At 42.7% G+C, this 21,646-nt stretch overlaps 1 protein-coding gene across 5 annotated transcripts in view; it reads right to left on the reverse strand.

The window, feature by feature from the left end:
• The window catches only part of LOC142290977 (NACHT, LRR and PYD domains-containing protein 12-like), a 1,131,354-nt gene that overhangs the window by 70,590 nt on the left and 1,039,118 nt on the right, over positions 1-21,646 (reverse strand). For all 5 annotated transcript variants that reach the window (XM_075335136.1, XM_075335138.1, XM_075335137.1 and 2 more), the window contains one exon: positions 10,054-10,224. In XM_075335136.1, coding sequence (XP_075191251.1) covers positions 10,054-10,224 — 171 coding nt within the window. The remainder of the gene's footprint in view (positions 1-10,053; positions 10,225-21,646) is intronic.

Raw genomic sequence — 21,646 nt, forward strand, 5'->3', positions numbered from 1 at the left:
GCTCTTCATCTTCTAGGACTGTGGGGACAGCTGTCACACCTGTTTTTCCACGCACAACTTCCACCACTGTAACCGCAACAGGCAGTTTGCTTGGTAGGTCGTCAGTTGGTTTGGAAGGGGAAACAAGTGAGTGTGTACAGCTCTCTCAGACATCGATAGCACCAACGTTGGATGAAGGCAACATCATGTCTCCGCCTGCACTTTCCTCACAAACCTGCATTTTTCCAGGGACACCCTACTCAACACCGTCTACACACAGCAGCCAGATCTCTGTCCCTCAGATGTGGTCAAATAAAAGGCCACTTCCTGCGACCCATGACAAAGCTAAGAGGTTGACTCTATCCCTCTGTAAGCTGTTGGCTACCGAAATGCTGCCTTTCCGCCTAGTGGACACACAGGATTTTAGAGACCTTATGTCTGTCGCTGTGCCCCAGTACCAGATGCCTAGTCGCCACTACTTCTCTAAGAAAGGTGTGCCCGCGCTACACCAGCATGTCGCACACAACATCACCGCTTCCTTGAGAAACTCTGTGTGTGAACGGGTGCATTTCACCACCGATACTTGGACCAGTAAGCATGGACAGGGACGTTACATGTCGCTGACTGGGCACTGGGTAACTATGGTGATAGATGGTGAAGGGTCTGCTGCACAAGTCTTGCTGTCCCCACGACTTGTGTGTCAATCCTCTGTCTGTCCAAGTTCCGCCACTGCTTCTGCATCCTCCACCTCATCTGGGTCCTCCACCTCCGCCCCAAGCCTGCCTGGTCAGGCCACCAGCGTTCTCACTGCGCAGAAGGAATCACGCACCCCTCATTACTATGCTGGCAGCAGAGCGCAACGGCATCAGGTGGTCTTTAGCTTGACATGTCTTGGGAATAAGAGTCACACAGCTGAGGAGTTGTGGTCAGCTCTGCGGTCCGAGTTTAATAAATGGTTGTCTCCACTCAACCTGCAGCCTGGTAAGGCCGTGTGCGACAATGCTGCAAACCTGGGTGCGACCCTTCGCCTGGGCAAGGTGACACACGTACCTTGTATGGCTCACGTGTTGAACCTTGTCGTCCAGCAATTTTTAACACACTATCCCGGCCTAGATGGCCTTCTGAACAGGGCACGAAAACTGTCTGCTCACTTCCGCCGTTCAAGCGCCGCAGCAGAGCGAAGTCTTTCGGCCTGCCGGTTCATCGCCTGAAATGCGATGTGGCGACACGCTGGAATTCAACTCTCCACATGTTACAGCGACTGTGGCAGCACCGCAGAGCCCTGGTGCAATACGTCATGACGTATAGCCTGGGCCAACGAGATGCAGAGGTGGGGCAGATCACCCTGATGGAGTGGTCTCAGATCAAGGACCTATGCACCCTTCTGCACAGTTTCGACATGGCGACGAATATGTTTAGCTCTGACAATGCCATTATCAGCATGACGATTCCAGTCATTTACATGCTGGAGCACACGCTAAACACTATTCGGAGTCAGGGGGTGGGACAACATGAAGGGGAGGAACTACAGGAGGATTCATATGCGCAAGGGACAACAACATCACCAAGGTCCAGACGTTCATCATCACCAACGCAGCAGGCATGGGACCATGGGGGACAGGGATCGACAAGGGCGCATAGTAGCAGGCGAAATGTTGAGCAAGGTGCAGGAGAACATGAAGAAATGGAGGACGAACTGTCCATGGACATGGAAGACTCAGCGGATGAGGGAGACCTTGGTCAAATTTCAGTTGAAAGAGGTTGGGGGGAGATGTCAGAGGAAGAAAGAATGGGTAGCACCTCTATGCCACAAACACAGCGTGGACTTGGTCCGCATGGCTGCGCAAGACACATGAGTGCCTTTTTGTTGCACTACCTCCAACATGACAGTCGTATTGTCAAAATTAGAAGTGATGATGACTACTGGATTGCCACACTATTAGATCCCCGGTACAAGTCCAAATTTTGTGACATAATTCCAGCCATAGAAAGGGACGCACGTATGCAGGAGTATCAGCAGAAGCTGTTACTCGATCTTAGCTCGGCTTTTCCACCAAACAACCATGCAGGTGCAGGGAGGGAATCTCCCAGTTGTAACTTGACAAACATGGGACGGTCTCGTCATCTTCAACAGTCTACCCGTACCAGTAGGTGCTGGTAACAGCAATTTTATGGAATCTTTTCAAAATTTTTTTAGACCCTCTTTTGCAAGGCCACCAGAGACAACAAGTCTGACACATAGTCAACGGCTGGAGAGGATGATACAGGAGTATCTCCAAATGAACATCGATGCCATGACTGTGCAACTGGAGCCTTGCTCCTTTTGGGCTTCAAACCTAGAAAAATGGCCAGAGCTCTCCAGTTACGCCTTGGAGATTTTGTCGTGTCCAGCTGCCAGCGTTGTCTCTGAACGTGTCTTCAGTGCTGCTGGGTGTGTGCTGACAGATAAGCGCACGCGTCTGTCCAGTGACAATGTGGACAGACTGACGTTCATCAAAATGAACAAGTCATGGATCCAGAAGGAATTTACAACCCCTGTGTCATCCTGGGGAGAGTAAATGCTTGTGGATTTGGAATGTGCTTGATGCAAATCTAGCTGTGAAGTGTACAACTAGGGCACAAGTGCTGCCACTGAATGGGTGGGTGTGTGTGGGGCACAATTTTTGGAAAAAAAGGGAGACTCCGCTTGGAGTAACCCTTGCTTACATTGTTTTTAAAAGAAGCCAAGATGAACAAGTCATGGTTCAGCAAAGACTTTATCTACCTACCCCGGTGTCACGCTGGGGACGGTTAATTATGGCGTATTTTTGAATGTGCTTGATGCAAATCAAAACATCCTGTTTGCAACTAGGGCCCAAGTGCTGCCACTGATGGGGTGGGTGTCTGTGTGGCCCAATTTTTGGAAAAAAGGGAGACTCCGCTTGGAGTAACCCTTGCTTACATTGTTTTTAAAAGAAGCCAAGATGAATAAGTCATGGGTCAGCAAAGACTTTATCTACCTACCCCGGTGTCACGCTGGGGACGGTTAATTATGGCGTATTTTTGAATGTGCTTGATGCAAATCAAAACATCCTGTTTGCAACTAGGGCCCAAGTGCTGCCACTGATGGGGTGGGTGTCTGTGTGGCCCAATTTTTGGAAAAAAGGGAGACTCCGCTTGGAGTAACCCTTGCTTACATTGTTTTTAAAAGAAGCCAAGATGAACAAGTCATGGGTCAGCAAAGACTTTATCTACCTACCCCGGTGTCACGCTGGGGACGGTTAATTATGGCGTATTTTTGAATGTGCTTGATGCAAATCAAAACATCCTGTTTGCAACTAGGGCCCAAGTGCTGCCACTGATGGGGTGGGTGTCTGTGTGGCCCAATTTTTGGAAAAAAGGGAGACTCCGCTTGGAGTAACCCTTGCTTGCTGTGTTTTTAAAAGAAGCCAAGATGAACAGAGCTGGGATCAGGAAAGACTTTGCTACCTACCCCGGTGTCATCCTGGGGACGGATAAGAATGGCGTATTTTTGAATGTGCTTGATGCAAATGTAGCTGTGAAGTGTACAACTGGGGCACAAGTGCTGCCACTGAATGGGTGGGTGTGTGTGGGGCACAATTTTTGGAAAAAAAGGGAGACTCCGCTTGGAGTAACCCTTGCTTACATTGTTTTTAAAAGAAGCCAAGATGAACAAGTCATGGTTCAGCAAAGACTTTATCTACCTACCCCGGTGTCACGCTGGGGACGGTTAATTATGGCGTATTTTTGAATGTGCTTGATGCAAATCAAAACATCCTGTTTGCAACTAGGGCCCAAGTGCTGCCACTGATGGGGTGGGTGTCTGTGTGGCCCAATTTTTGGAAAAAAGGGAGACTCCGCTTGGAGTAACCCTTGCTTACATTGTTTTTAAAAGAAGCCAAGATGAATAAGTCATGGGTCAGCAAAGACTTTATCTACCTACCCCGGTGTCACGCTGGGGACGGTTAATTATGGCGTATTTTTGAATGTGCTTGATGCAAATCAAAACATCCTGTTTGCAACTAGGGCCCAAGTGCTGCCACTGATGGGGTGGGTGTCTGTGTGGCCCAATTTTTGGAAAAAAGGGAGACTCCGCTTGGAGTAACCCTTGCTTACATTGTTTTTAAAAGAAGCCAAGATGAACAAGTCATGGGTCAGCAAAGACTATCTACCTACCCCGGTGTCACGCTGGGGACGGTTAATTATGGCGTATTTTTGAATGTGCTTGATGCAAATCAAAACATCCTGTTTGCAACTAGGGCCCAAGTGCTGCCACTGATGGGGTGGGTGTCTGTGTGGCCCAATTTTTGGAAAAAAGGGAGACTCCGCTTGGAGTAACCCTTGCTTGCTGTGTTTTTAAAAGAAGCCAAGATGAACAGAGCTGGGATCAGGAAAGACTTTGCTACCTACCCCGGTGTCATCCTGGGGACGGATAAGAATGGCGTATTTTTGAATGTGCTTGATGCAAATGTAGCTGTGAAGTGTACAACTGGGGCACAACTGCTGCCACTGAAGGGGTGGGTGTGTGTGGGGCCCAATTTTTGGAAAAAAGGGAGACTCCGCTTGGAGTAACCCTTGCTTACATTGTTTTTAAAAGAAGCCAAGATGAACAAGTCATGGGTCAGCAAAGACTTTATCTACCTACCCCGGTGTCACGCTGGGGACGGTTAATTATGGCGTATTTTTGAATGTGCTTGATGCAAATCAAAACATCCTGTTTGCAACTAGGGCCCAAGTGCTGCCACTGATGGGGTGGGTGTCTGTGTGGCCCAATTTTTGGAAAAAAGGGAGACTCCGCTTGGAGTAACCCTTGCTTGCTGTGTTTTTAAAAGAAGCCAAGATGAACAGAGCTGGGATCAGGAAAGACTTTGCTACCTACCCCGGTGTCATCCTGGGGACGGATAAGAATGGCGTATTTTTGAATGTGCTTGATGCAAATGTAGCTGTGAAGTGTACAACTGGGGCACAAGTGCTGCCACTGAATGGGTGGGTGTGTGTGGGGCACAATTTTTGGAAAAAAAGGGAGACTCCGCTTGGAGTAACCCTTGCTTACATTGTTTTTAAAAGAAGCCAAGATGAACAAGTCATGGTTCAGCAAAGACTTTATCTACCTACCCCGGTGTCACGCTGGGGACGGTTAATTATGGCGTATTTTTGAATGTGCTTGATGCAAATCAAAACATCCTGTTTGCAACTAGGGCCCAAGTGCTGCCACTGATGGGGTGGGTGTCTGTGTGGCCCAATTTTTGGAAAAAAGGGAGACTCCGCTTGGAGTAACCCTTGCTTACATTGTTTTTAAAAGAAGCCAAGATGAATAAGTCATGGGTCAGCAAAGACTTTATCTACCTACCCCGGTGTCACGCTGGGGACGGTTAATTATGGCGTATTTTTGAATGTGCTTGATGCAAATCAAAACATCCTGTTTGCAACTAGGGCCCAAGTGCTGCCACTGATGGGGTGGGTGTCTGTGTGGCCCAATTTTTGGAAAAAAGGGAGACTCCGCTTGGAGTAACCCTTGCTTACATTGTTTTTAAAAGAAGCCAAGATGAACAAGTCATGGGTCAGCAAAGACTTTATCTACCTACCCCGGTGTCACGCTGGGGACGGTTAATTATGGCGTATTTTTGAATGTGCTTGATGCAAATCAAAACATCCTGTTTGCAACTAGGGCCCAAGTGCTGCCACTGATGGGGTGGGTGTCTGTGTGGCCCAATTTTTGGAAAAAAGGGAGACTCCGCTTGGAGTAACCCTTGCTTGCTGTGTTTTTAAAAGAAGCCAAGATGAACAGAGCTGGGATCAGGAAAGACTTTGCTACCTACCCCGGTGTCATCCTGGGGACGGATAAGAATGGCGTATTTTTGAATGTGCTTGATGCAAATGTAGCTGTGAAGTGTACAACTGGGGCACAACTGCTGCCACTGAAGGGGTGGGTGTGTGTGGGGCCCAATTTTTGGAAAAAAGGGAGACTCCGCTTGGAGTAACCCTTGCTTACATTGTTTTTAAAAGAAGCCAAGATGAACAAGTCATGGGTCAGCAAAGACTTTATCTACCTACCCCGGTGTCACGCTGGGGACGGTTAATTATGGCGTATTTTTGAATGTGCTTGATGCAAATCAAAACATCCTGTTTGCAACTAGGGCCCAAGTGCTGCCACTGATGGGGTGGGTGTCTGTGTGGCCCAATTTTTGGAAAAAAGGGAGACTCCGCTTGGAGTAACCCTTGCTTGCTGTGTTTTTAAAAGAAGCCAAGATGAACAGAGCTGGGATCAGGAAAGACTTTGCTACCTACCCCGGTGTCATCCTGGGGACGGATAAGAATGGCGTATTTTTGAATGTGCTTGATGCAAATGTAGCTGTGAAGTGTACAACTGGGGCACAACTGCTGCCACTGAAGGGGTGGGTGTCTGTGTGGCCCAATTTTTGGAAAAAAGGGAGACTCCGCTTGGAGTCACCTTGCGGTGTTTTACATGACTTTAGAAGAGCGTGCCATGCCTATATCTGTGTGTCCTCCTCTTTTTCCTTGTCCAGCTGTTTTGTTTTCGCATGAGTATATGTCCTTGTCACTTTCCCATGTGTTTGAGTTGCTTGTCACCTTTTGGACACCTTTGAGGGTGTTTTCTAGGTGTTTTTCTGTGTTTGTGATTGCCTGCCATTGTTTCCTATGCAGTTCGAGTTCGGTTCGTCGAACGTTCGACGAGCCGAACTCGAACGGGACCTCCGTTCGGCGAACCGGCCTCGAGCCGAACCGGGACCGGTTCGCTCATCTCTAGTCATGACCACATTCTTTTACTTTAATTTTATTTTTTTTCTACTTTTTCCTCCTCTAAAACAAGGGTGCGTCTTATAGTCCAGTGCGTCTTATAGTCCGAAAAATACGGTATATATATATATATATATATATATATATATATATATATATATATATATATAATTAGTACAGACCAAAAGTTTGGATACATCTCCTCATTGAAAGAGTTTTCTTTATTTTCATGACTCTAAAAATTGTAGATTCAAATTGAAGGCATCAGAACTATGAATTAAAACATGTGGAATGAAATACTTAACAAAAAAGTGTGAAACAACTGAAAATATGTCTTAGATTCTAGGTTCTGCAAAGTAGCCACCTTTTGCTTTGATTACTGCTTTGCACACTCTTGGCATTCTCTTGATGAGCTTCAAGAGGTAGTCACCGGAAATGGTTTTCCAACGGTCTTGAAGGAGTTCCCAGAGATGCTTAGCACTTGTTTGCCCTTTTACCTTCACTCTGCTGTCCAACTCACCCGAAACCATCTCGATTGGGTTCAGGTCTGGTGACTGTGGAGACCAGGTCATCTAGCGTAGCACCAAATCACTCTCCTTCTTAGTCAAATAGCCCTTACACAGCCTGGAGATGTGTTTGGGGTCATTGTCTTGTTGAAAAAGAAATGATGGTCCAACTAAACGCAAACCGGATGGAATAGCACGCCGCTGAAAGATGCTGTGGTAGGCATGCTGGTTCTGTATGCCTTCAATTTTGAATAAATCCCCAACATTGTCACCAGAAAAGCACCCCCACACCATCACACCTCCTCCTCCATGCTTCACGGTGGGAACCAGCCATGTAGAGTCCATCCGTTCACCTTTTCTACAAAGACACGGTGGTTAGATCCAAAGATCTCAAATTTGGACTCATCAGACCAAAGCACAGATTTCCACTGGTTTATTGTCCATTCCTTGTGTTCTTTAGCCCAAACAAGTCTCTTCTGCTTGTTGCCTGTCCTTAGCAGTGGTTTCCTAGCAGCTATTTTACCATGAAGTCCTGCTGCACAAAGTCTCCTCTTAACAGTTGCTCTAGAGATGAGACGGTGTGTCCAAACTTTTGGTCTGTACTGTGTGTGTATGTATGTATGTATGTATTTATATATATATATATATATATATATATATATATATATTATTGTAAACAATATCTTAGCATAGATCTTAGCGTCCATCTTAGCGTAGATGGAGCGAACAGCTACGGGCTGCCTCCTCCATTTGCTGGCTTTACCTGCCTGCCGATCTGGACCCGATCTGTAACACAAGCTTCCCAGGAAAACTCGTGGTTGGTATCGTGTACACGATCACTATGTGATCGGTACGATCTTTGATCTTTACAGATGCGGATCGCCCATCCCTACACCTGACTGAATTCACAACTGATCTCGCAACTTACTTCAGCTGCGGCCTGATATGTGGTCACAAGTGGAGGACTCCTGCTGTCACTGCACATCACCTGACTGAAGTCACTGCTGATCCCGTGGCTCACTTCAGCCGCGGCCTGATATGTGGTAACAGGTGGAGGACTGCAGTCAGGTGATGTGCGGTGACAGTGGTAGTCCTCCACTTGTGGCCACGTATCAGGCCGCGGCTTAAGTGAGCCGCGAGATCAGCTGTGACTTCAGTCAGGTGATGTGCGGTGACAGCTGAAGTCACCGCTGATTCTGTGCGGCTCACTTCACTTGCGGCCTGACCCTCACAGCGAGCAGGCATGCTCTATGGCCACTCACCATGACTGTCAGCAGATCTGGATGCATCGTGGGTCCTCGTGTGGATTACGTCGGACCTGAAGAGGTGGTTTAGGGGTTAATAAAGTGGTGAAAAAAGGGCTTTTTTGTGTTTTATTTCAAATAAAGGATTTTTTGGGTGATTGTGTTTATTTACTTTCACTTACAGCTTAGTGATGAGGGGGTGTCTCTTAGTTGCCTGCCATCATTAAGCTAGGACTTAGGCCGGCTTTGTATGTTGCGATATTGCAGGTGCGATGTCGATGGGGTCAAATTGAAAGTGACGCACATCCGGCGTCGCAGTGTGCAAATCCTTTTTGATACGATTAACGAGCGCAAAAGCGTCGTTATCGTATCATCGGTGCAGGGTCCGACATTTCCATAATGCCGGTGCAGCGACAGGTACGATGTTGTTCCTCGTTCCTGCGGCAGCACACATCGCTGTGTATGAAGCTGCAGGAGCGAGGAACATCTCCTACCTGCGTCCCGGCTGCAATGCAGAAGGACGAAGGTGGGCGGGATGTTTACATCCTGCTCATCTCCGCCCCTCCGCTGCTATTGGTCGCCTGCCGTGTGACATCTCTGTGACGCCGCACGACCAGCCCCCTTAGGAAGGAGGCGGGTCGCCGCATAGAGCGACGGCGCAGGGCAGGTGAGTGCATGTGAAGCTACCATAGCGACAATGTTCGCTACGGCAGCGATCACAAGATATCGCACCTGCGACGGGGGCGGGGACTATCGCTCCAGCATCGGTAACACATTGTTACTGATGTCGCAGTGTGCAAAGCCCGCCTTAGTGGCAGCTATGAGCTGCTACCATTAACTCCATATTACCCCAATTGCCACCATATCAGGGCAATTGGGAAAAGGCCCGGGACTGTCACATCTAATGGATGCGGCAATTCTGGGCGGCTGCTGGCTGATATTTTTAGGCTTGGGGGGCTCCCAATAACATGGGTCTCCCCAGCCTGAGAATACCAGCCTTCAGCTGTGAGACTTTATCTTGGCTAGTCATCAAAATTGGGGGGGACCGCACGCCAATTTTTTAAAATTATTTTGTCTGTGATTGGCTGTAGTCAGATAGCTGTCACTCAGCGTGGCGGTGGGTCTACCTGCAACCAATCACAGCCACCGGTGAGCAGGGAAGGAGTGAATATGATATGAGCCTAACAAGCGGCTGGCTCCGGAAGATGAAAGAGCTGCCGCGGCTGCAGTGTGACAGCTGCCCGGTGATCGCGAGTATGAAGCACTTGCTCCTACCCCTTTGCGCCCGATTCTAGTTCCCATAGACTTTATATGGGGAGTAGTATCTGGCCAAATACCAGCCCTCTGAAATGCAGGGACAAAAGGCAAAAAGAATTAACATGCTGCATCTTTGTGGTCACCACAAAGACACAGTCAAAAAAACTGCAATGTGCGGACAGCAAAAATTAAATCTCATTGACTTTGCTAGGGAAGGAAATTCATGCAGTTTTGATACCAAAATTGCACCCAAAAAATGCACAAAAATGCGGCAAAAAAACGCAGCGTGCACACAGCCTTATACTCACGTAAATTCCTTTATACCGCAGTCTGGACTGGACAGAGCTTCCACCAAGTCACTGAAGTGAGGACCGGTCAGATGTTTACCAGACAGTTCGAGTATCTTCAGGGACTGATTGTTCCTTATTATAGGGACCAACTGGAACCAAGAAGCTTCTGGTAGATCTTTATCATACAAACTGTTAGAAAAAGAAGAGATGTTGGTAATGTGTCAGCATAAAAGCTTATTTCCCCACCTAATAAAAGAATCAGGCTATTGCATTCCATCTGTATGATGATTAAACTCACTGTAAAATTCTGTTGGTAGACAGTAGGAAGACCCTCATATACGTTGGCGCATACTGTATACATTTAGTGATGTGTAATAATGAGAAATGAGAGAAGGGAAAAGTAATTAACACGTTTACTAAAATGTAGTAAAATGTAAAAATTGTTACTTTGCAGCGTTGGATCCTGAGTTCAGATGCAACCAAAGAAAACATCTGTAAGGAGGTTGTTTGTTCTGTTTTTGTGCGCTTTCCTCTGAGTTTCCACAGTCCAAAGACATGATGATAGCTAATGTAGATTATGAGTGTTGTTGATGTTCAGTAATGACCAAACGTTTTGTATTTTTTTTAATTTTTTTTTTTTAAAGTGTGATTACTTCTGTCTAATTGTTGTGATGACATGTTTCTGGTGATTTTAGTAAAGCAGAAGCAAACAGTTGTCAGCTTAAGGAAGAAGATTGTGTTTGACATTGTTTTATCACTGTATGTGTTAGTTTTCCACATTTGCCCTTCCAAATCTTTTGCATATTCTGTCATGGGTAGTCTAATTTTGGCTAATTTGTGTGTGTGTGTGTGTGTGTGTGTGCCGCCACAGTGACGACCGAGGTGCTCGGATCCGGGGTGGTCGTGTCTCGAGAGGTCCGGACCCGGGCTCGGCGGACACTCAAAACTGAGAAGGGGGTTATTTACAGGAGAAATGTTGGTGACGCCACCTGTGGGGTGCGGTAATGGGAGTACCGCCGATGCTGCAATGAGGACTGGGGCAGATAGTGGGGAGCATCAAGATGACAGTCCCTCCGCAGGTAGGGAAGGCCCCGGAGCTCGGGTAATCAGGAGATATTAAAGGCAGGGTACAGGGGCAGGCGTACTCACTGCGGTGGTTGATGCGCTGTATAGGCGGAGATAAACTGAGTCACATACTGTTCTTAAACAAGTCTCTGTGTACAGCTGCTGCTGCCTGGAGCACGTCCAGGTCCCCGGTACCACCGGTGTCACTAATAGTCCAGAACTCGCCTCCGTGCACTGTTTTGTGTCCGTGTGGGTCCCTATAGCTTGAAGCTGTAAGGGCCAGATCTTCAGTCTGGGTAAAGTCTTGCTACTAAGTGCTGGCACTTGGGACCTCAGTGGGTTGCTTTGTTTGGAAAACCCTGTCCCCCACGTTTTGCTGATGCCCTCGGTCTCTGAGCTTTAGGAAGGTCCCTGAAGGCCCACTTCCTCTGCAGGTTAATTGCCAGGACGATGAATCGGCTCCTGACCTAGGGTCCTGTACCCCGTCGTGCTCAGTACTGGTCAGTTCTGTTAGTCCCTGAACCCGGTCACCGACTCCTCTGCTCCTGGACCACTGTCTGCGACCCAACTTCTATCTTTCTAGCTCCCCGGGAGTTAACACTCCAGCTCCTCTCACTCTGAGAGCTGTCACTAGTTTGTCTTGGTCCCTCCCCCCAGTCTGCCTGACCCCTAGGTGGGTGGCCCTGTTCCAGCTATACCAACCCACTGGTGTGTCTGACAGGTCATGGTGTGGGGTGTTGGTTGGGGTTTGTGGTGCTGATGGAGGTGACACCGGTTTCTGTGAACCTGTAATCATGGGGGAGTAGGTCCTGCATCCTGGGGGAAAAGGATACCGTTCCCTGTAGCACCCTGATGTACTCAGAGGTGCTACATGTGTGTCTTTGTGTGTGTGTGTGTGTGTGTGTGTGTTTGGATAAAATATGGCACAGACAAAGCCAAATTTATCACCAGATGTCAGGAAGCTGATTATTCTGAAGTCAGACAAAAGCCAAATGAGGCAGCGATGGAATCAACTGTTCTCAGAGTCAAGTGTCACGTACAATAAAGAAAGAAAAAGAAGGTTATGTAACAGCTGACAAATCTAGAAGTGGACAACTACGGAAAACTCCCTGCGAAGTTGATCACATTATTAACAAAAAGTCTGTGTCTGATGTCCATAAAATGCTGTACAGACGTCGCACAAAATGAACAAAGAATGAGGTCAAATTGAGTCGCCAAACTATGGCATGACACCTGAGAGCAGTAGGCTTGAATGCACCAGTTCCAGTCAAGAAGCCTGTCATCTCTGCAAAGAACCTAAAGGTCCAACCTGAGTTTGCCAAAGAACAACACATTCAATAGAAAAAGACAGATTGGTCTAAGGTGTTGTGGTTGGATGAATCCAAATTCAATCTGTCTAGTAGTTATGGCAGCACGATATATACTGCCCAACGTAATGATGTAAGGTAAAAAACACCTACAGTGTGCTGTTCCTACCTGTTTTCTTTAAAACCTTTAATGACATATCTACTGATATTTAATTAATGTTATTCAATATATATACGTTCATGCTTGGCCTTTGCTGCCATCTACTGGTCAGACCATTCTGTTCCCCTGGTTCTTTTTAGTCCAGCCTGTGGGAGTGTTTTCAGCCCTACAAGTGACCTCACATCCTGACTCCAAGTTACTTTCACTTTCAGTCAGTGCATTGTGAGGAGCAGATCTATCTCTGTTTTTTTGGGCCTCAAAAAAGGAAACGTTTTTGACCGCTAGCAGCTTTAGGACAACTATCACAAGACTACCACAGTTACAGCCACTTGAACCACTGTATTGCTGCATGTTTTTGTTAATGGAGGAGAAAATAAACCACCGTTGCTTCACCTCAGCGTGTGTCCATTTGAATCCATCCAGCCTGGAGCGCTCTGGTCATGTCTGCCTCGCATAGTGGAAACGAAGGTAAGACTCTGTGATACAAATGGGATGAGTATGTGTGCGTGACTGGATTCTAGATAGGTATCCAGTCTTCAGAATAGGTGATTATGGAAGTCATGCTGTCCATGTGCTAAAACCTTAGAGCATTATACGTATGATGATCATAAGATTCAGTTTTTCAAAGAGCAACATACTGGAAACCTTGAAGTTGTTACGCCATAATCAGTGGCAAGCAACCTTGAGGTATTGTGCTGTAATTAGTAAAAAGTAACAATTAGGGAACATCAGAGAAAAAATAACTATGATAACCTTGAAGTTTTATGCAGAGAGAGACAGCATATTGTGCAATGTGGCCATTAATATTCTTGGATTAATATATTTTGATTTATTTTTTATTTCGTTTATTTACTTTTTTAATGTTATAATTTTTTACTTTATTATTTTTTAATTTATTTCGTTCTAAATGTATAATGTTATCATTTTATAGTTTTTTATATAACAGAAGTTTAACCATGTTGTGGGTTGGCAGCTGTAAAAAACCCCCACCACAATAAAAAAATATTTTATTAGTTCAAACAATTTTTTTCTAGCAAGGGGCAAACTATTTTTTATCATATTAGAATCATATTTCACAATTGTTCACACCTATCTCCATAATCACATATCTTAATAAAAGAAAAAAAAAAGGGGGGGGGGGGTCCGATATTAAAGTGTATCCCATACTTATACCATTTTGTTTCTGATATATAATAACAAAAAAAAATAAAAATATCCAAGGAATATACCAAGAATTTATATAGAAAAGGTATTTCAAATTATTCAAGACTGAGCACTGGTAAATAGGTGTTTTTTTTTATTGCAACTACTACAATTCAGTCAGTTGTATTGAGTTTTATGTTTTAAAATTTATATTTATATGTCGAGGGGGTAAATGGAGGGGATCTCTGCAGGAATGATATAACAGTTGTAGGTTAGATATTAATAATGTAGGATAAGATCCTGGCGGTTGTTCATACCGTGCGGTAACCTAGATTCTAGGGTGAGGATCCAGTATGTTTCTTTATTGAGGAGTTTCCTCCTGTGATCCCCACCCCGGATAGGTTTGTGTACCTTCTCAATGCCAAGAAAGCTGAAGCTGCGGAGATCGCCTCCATGTACCCCCCGAAAGTGTCTAGAGGCTGATGATATTGATGTAGCTAATGGATTAATTGCATCCGAAAGATGAAGTCTAATTCTGGTTTTAAGTGGACCTGTAGTACATCCCGTGTATTGTATGTTGCAAATTTTACAGATGATAAGGTAAACAACATGATTTGTATTACAGTTAATGAATTCATTGATGGTGAATTCTTTTAAATTTTTAAATGATTTAAATGTACGGCTTTTTTCAGCATAATTGCAACCTTTACATTTAGAAGCTCCACACTTGAAGAATCCCTTTAAATCCAGCCAGGTGGTGTTATTATGTGTTTTATTTTCAGTACTGGTAAAAAGGCTGGGAGACAAGAGGTTACCAAGTGTGGGGGCTTTTCTGGCTATATATCCTATTCCTTCTTTAATAATGTTTTTCAATTTAGAATCTTCATTTAGGATTGGAAGATATTTTTTTACAATATTGACAATCTGTGGAAACTGGTTACTATAATTTGTTACAAAGCTAATATTACTATAATTTCTGGCGTTTTTATTGCTAAAAAGGAGGTTGCGTCTATCCAATCCCCTTCACAATGTTTTTCGCCCTATTTAATATCCAGCTATGATATCCTCTATTGGCTAATCTTTCACAGACTTTACTTTCTTCAACTAAATAGTCTTTGTGGTCAGTACAATTTCTCTTGGTGCGGATCAACTCCCCCACCGGTATATTTATTTTTGTATGGGATGTATGGCAAGAATTAGCTGTTAGGATGGAATTACAGGCTGTGGGTTTTCTATATCGGGTGAGAATTAGGCGATTGAACCTTTACACTGATAGTGTAATATCCAAGAAGTTTAGTTTTGTCTCATGGGATTCCGTTGTAAGTTTTAAATTAAATTCGTTGGAATTGATATAAGTGGAAAAGTCTCCAATTGTTTCAGCTGCACCAACCCATATCAACAGCATATCATCCAGGTATCTACCACACCAATGGATGTTGCTGCTGAATGTGTTTGGTGTCACTGTACAGAAACTCTTCCTCCCACCTTGCCATGACTATATTAGCCAGCGAGGGGGAGAAATGAGTCCCCATACTGACGCCTCTACATTGTAGGTAATATTTGCCGTCAAATGAAAAATAATTATGCTCCAAGAGAAATTGTACTGCTGTCAAAATAAAGTCTTTAAGTTCAGTTTCATAATTGCTAAATCTGTCCAGATGTTGGGACAAGCATCTTATTGCCACATTGTGTGGTATCGAAAGGTATAGGGAGACTACGTTGCATGAGAGCCATCAAAAGTCCTGATTCCATTGAAAATTATCCAGTGCTTTAACAATTTCTTATGTATCTTTAATAAATCCTGGGATTTTATAAACCAGGGGCTGTAAAAATTGATCTACTAAACCTCCTAATTTTTCCCCCAAAGACCCAATGCGTTAGACAATGTGTCTAACAGGGGGCGGAAAAATATTTTTAGGAATTTTTGGTAACGAGTGGTAAATCGGTACAACTGGGAAAGGGACAAATAAATTATCTTTTGTTTTTATATCAATGGCTCCCATGCAGTTCCTCTCCTCCAACACCTTCAACAATAAATTATTGTAATGACTAGTAGGGTTAGTTTGCAACTCCATATATGTATCTTTATCTTGGAGATCCAATAAGTTCAATTTTTTATAGAGTCCAGAGTCGAGCAGAACAATTGCCCCCCCCCCCCCCCCCTTATCTGCTTGCCTAATTATAAGCTCTGAATTATCCATTAATTCAGACAATGCGGTTTTTTCTCCTGGAGACAAATTGTCTCTGTGGGAGGAAAGTGTTCTGCTCAACTCTGTAAGATCTTGAACAACCAGTTCCTGAAAAGTATCCATTATAATTGGTCTAGATTGTGTAGGATAATATGCATGGTTAGACAATACTATTTTAGATCTAATGTCCTTAGAATTTATATCCTCATTAAAATCAGATTGCAGCAAGCGAAGATCCATGATGGTTTTTTGTTCCCGAAAAAGTGGAAATTGAGTCTCCATATAAGGGATGTTCATTATCATAGAATCTTGAGAAAAATCTTGTGTATCCTGATAGAAATGACATTTTAGGGTCATATTTCTAGCAAATTTGTTTAGGTCCAAAATAGTATGGAAAATATCAAAGTTGGTATTAGGGGAGAAACCCAGGCCTTTGCTTAACAGTGAGATTTGATTTTCAGAGAGGATGTAACTGGACAAATTCCAGACTGGCACATTTAGCGATTCTGATTGTAACATCGGGCTCCTTTGGTGCTTTCTGCCTGCCCGTCTTTGTCGTTTTTTGATGATCCATTCTTATTTTGAACATAGTTAATATTTCTATTTTTGTTTTTATTCTCATAAGATTTGGATCTTGTGACAACAAAAGGGGCTTCGTTTGAAGAGGCAGAAGTATCCATAGTGCTCTCAGAAGTTGAGGCAAACAATGTGGTTAATTCATTCTCTGTGTAGTCAAAACTCACTCTGTTGAAGCTGGAGTAACGTTTTCTCCTTATAATTGAACGAGGTCTATTATTCCAGGTGTATACTTCATTTTTAGAATAGTCCTCACTGTCCCGTGCGAATTTCTTCTTTTTTATATCCATTATATTAGACTCCAGTTTGTTTAATTTTGTTTGTATTTTCTCGTGTGCCAGTTTAAAGTCTTCCGGATGATTCATTTTTATAAGTGAATCTTTAATATTAGTGATACTGGTTTTAATTTGTGCCAGCTCTATCTCCTTTTGCCTCACTATTAGTTGCATTAATTTTATCGAGCAGTCACTCAGTATATTATTCCAGTTTGCGGTAAATTCATCGTTGTATTTTGATGTTGAAAAGTTTTTCATGCGGAGGCCTCTGGGGATCATATTTTTTTCAATATAACTTAAGCGATGTAGAATCACACCAGATTTTTAGTTCTTTTACCATGTTTCGTTCCATATCTATTAAAAATATTCCTGAAAAATGTCCTTTTCTGTTGCAGGTATTTGAGCAAAGCCATTGAATATTTGAGCTACTTTATTGAGTCTAGATGTATAGTCCTCCGTATTAAACATGTGATTAGGGTCGGATACCAACATGTTGGGGTAAAGTTAGTTTTCCAAGGTATAATACAAATAGTTTTCTGATCGGGAGCACGAAGCCGAAGTTACCAGAAGAAAAGAGAGAATTCAGCTCACCGATCTGCTGTTCACCGCTGTCTGTCTGGACCCAGCGCACGGAAGGCTTGGCTGACAGGGATTCAGAAATAGAGAAAAAGAAGTCCAGCGCAGTCCTCAGATTATGAATTAAAACAATCCAACGTTTATTCAGGTAATTCCATAAAAAATTGTACAAAGCAGTCAGCAGAATGAAGGAGTAAATAGATGTTAGGACCTCATCGAACTACGCGTTTCGACACAGTCTTAGTCATGTTCAAATGAGGAAAAAATGTCGGTTTCCTAAATGGTAATGCTCACACCCATACTAATTATAGACACATGTGGGATCTTACAAAACTTCCAAATAGAAAATTTCATTATAGATATATGCAATGGAAAATAAAGAAAAAGAGAAAAAAGAGGAAAAAGGGAGAAAGGGGTGCGGGACATTAAAAATGCATGTAAGGGAGTTAAAATATGTTTGAAAAAACATAATAGAAAAATATATAATCATAAATATGCGGATATACAAAAATTATAACAAATAATCATTTCTGACAGATATGAATTATAATTATATATTAATATATTGATTATTTTTATCTGTATCATAATTATTTTTGATTTAAAAATATACTGTAATGGGTTTGTACAAAATATATCCGCAGTTCTAACCCATGATCACATGTTTGTATGTTTTTATATATATCAGAGGTGGATGGAAAAAAAAATAAAAAAAACCAACAACTTTTTTATTATTATACAGTTAGGTCCAGAAATATTTGGACAGTGACACAAGTTTTGTTATTTTAGCTGTTTACAAAAACATGTTCAGAAATACAATTATATATATAATATGGACTGAAAGTGCACACTCCCAGCTGCAATATGAGAGTTTTCACATCCAAATCGGAGAAAGGGTTTAGGAATCATAGCTCTGTAATGCATAGCCTCCTCTTTTTCAAGGGACCAAAAGTAATTGGACAAGGGACTCTAAGGGCTGCAATTAACTCTGAAGGCGTCTCCCTCGTTAACTTGTAATCAATGAAGTAGTTAAAAGGTCTGGGGTTGATTACAGGTGTGTGGTTTTGCATTGGGAAGCTGTTGCTGTGACCAGACAACATGCGGTCTAAGGAACTCTCAATTGAGGTGAAGCAGAACATCCTGAGGCTGAAAAAAAAGAAAAAATCCATCAGAGAGATAGCAGACATGCTTGGAGTAGCAAAATCAACAGTCGGGTACATTCTGAGAAAAAAGGAATTGACTGGTGAGCTTGGGAACTCAAAAAGGCCTGGGCGTCCACGGATGACAACAGTGGTGGATGATCGCCGCATACTTTCTTTGGTGAAGAAGAACCCATTCACAACATCAACTGAAGTCCAGAACACTCTCAGTGAAGTAGGTGTATCTGTCTCTAAGTCAACTGTAAAGAGAAGACTCCATGAAAGTAAATACAAAGGGTTCACATCTAGATGCAAACCATTCATCAATTCCAAAAATAGACAGGCCAGAGTTAAATTTGCTGAAAAACACCTCATGAAGCCAGCTCAGTTCTGGAAAAGTATTTTATGGACAGATGAGACAAAGATCAACCTGTACCAGAATGATGGGAAGAAAAAAGTTTGGAGAAGAAAGGGAACAGCACATGATCCAAGGCACACCACATCCTCTTTAAAACATGGTGGAGGCAACGAGATGGCATGGGCATGCATGGCTTTCAAAGGCACTGGGTCACTTGTGTTTATTGATGACATAACAGCAGACAAGAGTAGCCGGATGAATTCTGAAGTGTACCAGGATATACTTTCAGCCCAGATTCAGCCAAATGCCGCAAAGTTGATCGGACGGCGCCTCATAGTACAGATGGACAATGACCCCAAGCATACAACCAAAGCTACCCAGGAGTTCATGAGTGCAAAAAAGTGGAACATTCTGCAATGGCCAAGTCAATCACCAGATCTTAACCCAATTGAGCATGCATTTCACTTGCTCAAATCCAAACTTAAGACGGAAAGACCCACAAACAAGCAAGACCTGAAGGCTGCGGCTGTAAAGGCCTGGCAAAGCATTAAGAAGGAGGAAACCCAGCGTTTGGTGATGTCCATGGGTTCCAGACTTAAGGCAGTGATTGCCTCCAAAGGATTCGCAACAAAATATTGAAAATAAAAATATTTTGTTTGGGTTTGGTTTATTTGTCCAATTACTTTTGACCTCCTAAAATGTGGAGTGTTTGTAAAGAAATGTGTACAATTCCTACAATTTCTATCAGATATTTTTGTTCAAACCTTCAAATTAAACGTTACAATCTGCACTTGAATTCTGTTGTAGAGGTTTCATTTCAAATCCAATGTGGTGGCATGCAGAGCCCAACTCGCGAAAATTGTGTCACTGTCCAAATATTTCTGGACCTAACTGTATATTATTATTATTTAAATATAAACATCTATTTGTAAACAAAGACATCAGTAGAAAATGTTCAATAGCGGAGCGAATAATAAATTCATTCAATTCTAGATATTATAGAAAATCTTTATTATTCCATTAATTTATATTATATTAATATTTAAAATATATTAATCCAAGAATATTAATATAATATAAATTAATGGAATAATCAAGATTTTCAATAATATCTAGAATTGAATGAAATTATTCACTCAATTGAACATTTTTTACTGATGTCTTTGTTTACAAATAGATGTTTACATTTAAATAATAATAGTAATATATAATAAAAAAAGTTTTGGTTTTATTTTTTCCATCCACCTCCGATATATATAAAAACATACAAACATGTGATCATGGGTTAGAACTGCTGGTATATTTTGTACAAACCCATTTAAATCAAAAATAATTATGATACAGATAAAAATAATCAATATATTAATATATAATTATAATAATTCATATCTGTCAGAAATGATTATTTGCTATAATTTTTGTATATCCGCATATTTATGATTATATATTTTTTTATTATGTTTTTTCAAACATATTTTAACTCACTTACATGCATTTTTAATGTCCCGCACCCCTTTCTTCCTTTTTCCTCTTTTTTCTCTTTTTTTTTATTTTCCATTGCATATATCTATAATGAAATTTTCTGTTTGGAAGTTTTATAAGATCTCACATGTGTCTATAATTAGTATGGGTGTGAGCATTACCATTTAGGAAACCAACATTTTTTCCTCATTTGAACATGACTAAGACTATGTGTCGAAACGCGTAGTTCGATGGGGTCCTAACAGCTATTTACTCCTTCATTCTGCAGACCGCTTTGTACAAATTTTTATGGAATTACCCGAATAAACGTTGGATTGTTTTAATTCATTATCTGAGGACTGCACTGGACTTCTTTTTCTCTATTTCTCGTTGACTGAGGTCTCTCCGGTTGGGAAGTTGGGATGTTACAATACTTAATTAATGTATTGATGCGTTATTTCTCTATATACTATGATTTACACTGATTGTATGATTTACATTAATTGAATCAATAGAACAGGGTAATATTGTTTCTGCCATTCCATAATTGAACATTATCATGATGCAATCTCAATAAATTGTTACATTATTGTTTTACCATAAAACTGTATTCCGTGTACCTAATTTGTATATTAGTGAGTGCTACGTAAGTAAGGGCGTATCCGCCTTGTCACTTTGACGTGGTAAGACAGGCTCCTCACACTTCTACCCAACTACCTACCTTCAATCACCTCTAAGTGGGGACAGAACAGTCAAAAACATCTTGAAAGCCCAAAGTCAAAAACTACCTTAAGGGCCCAAAGTCAAAAACTTCTTTAAGACCCAAAGTCAAAACCCCTTTACAGCCCGAAGGGAAAACTTCCTTAGAGCGCAAATCAGTCAGAAGACTACTTAACAGATCAATACCCCGGCTACAGTTCCCTAAGGACCTTGTATCCCTCTCTGTAATCTGCCTAGCAACAGGCCTTGTGCAGTAATCTGCCTGCAACAGTGCATGCCTGGACAAGCCTAAGGGGAAGCGCTGCCATCTGCCATGTCCTGAGTCTCCTCTGCTGCATTGTAAAGGAACAGTTTATGCACCTGCTGTTTCCCTTCTAGCCATATCCCTTCTATAGACTTGCAGTATATCATACCTCATCGCTGCAGATTGCCGGACTGCAAACCCCAAGATTTGCTAAAAACACCTTGGGAATCTCATCAGGGAGTACTTATGGAGCTGCACAGCGATTTTCAGCCCCTAATCAAAAGTTGAGTTTCTTAAAGAAACAGTACACCTTAAATCAAAATGGCCGAAAAAGACCTTGGACAGTTCCCCACTGCTGACACAGAGCAAATACAACCTGATACTATCCATTATGAAGT

This window comes from Anomaloglossus baeobatrachus, chromosome 2 (assembly GCF_048569485.1).
Source record: "Anomaloglossus baeobatrachus isolate aAnoBae1 chromosome 2, aAnoBae1.hap1, whole genome shotgun sequence".
Lineage (NCBI taxonomy): Eukaryota > Metazoa > Chordata > Amphibia > Anura > Aromobatidae > Anomaloglossus > Anomaloglossus baeobatrachus.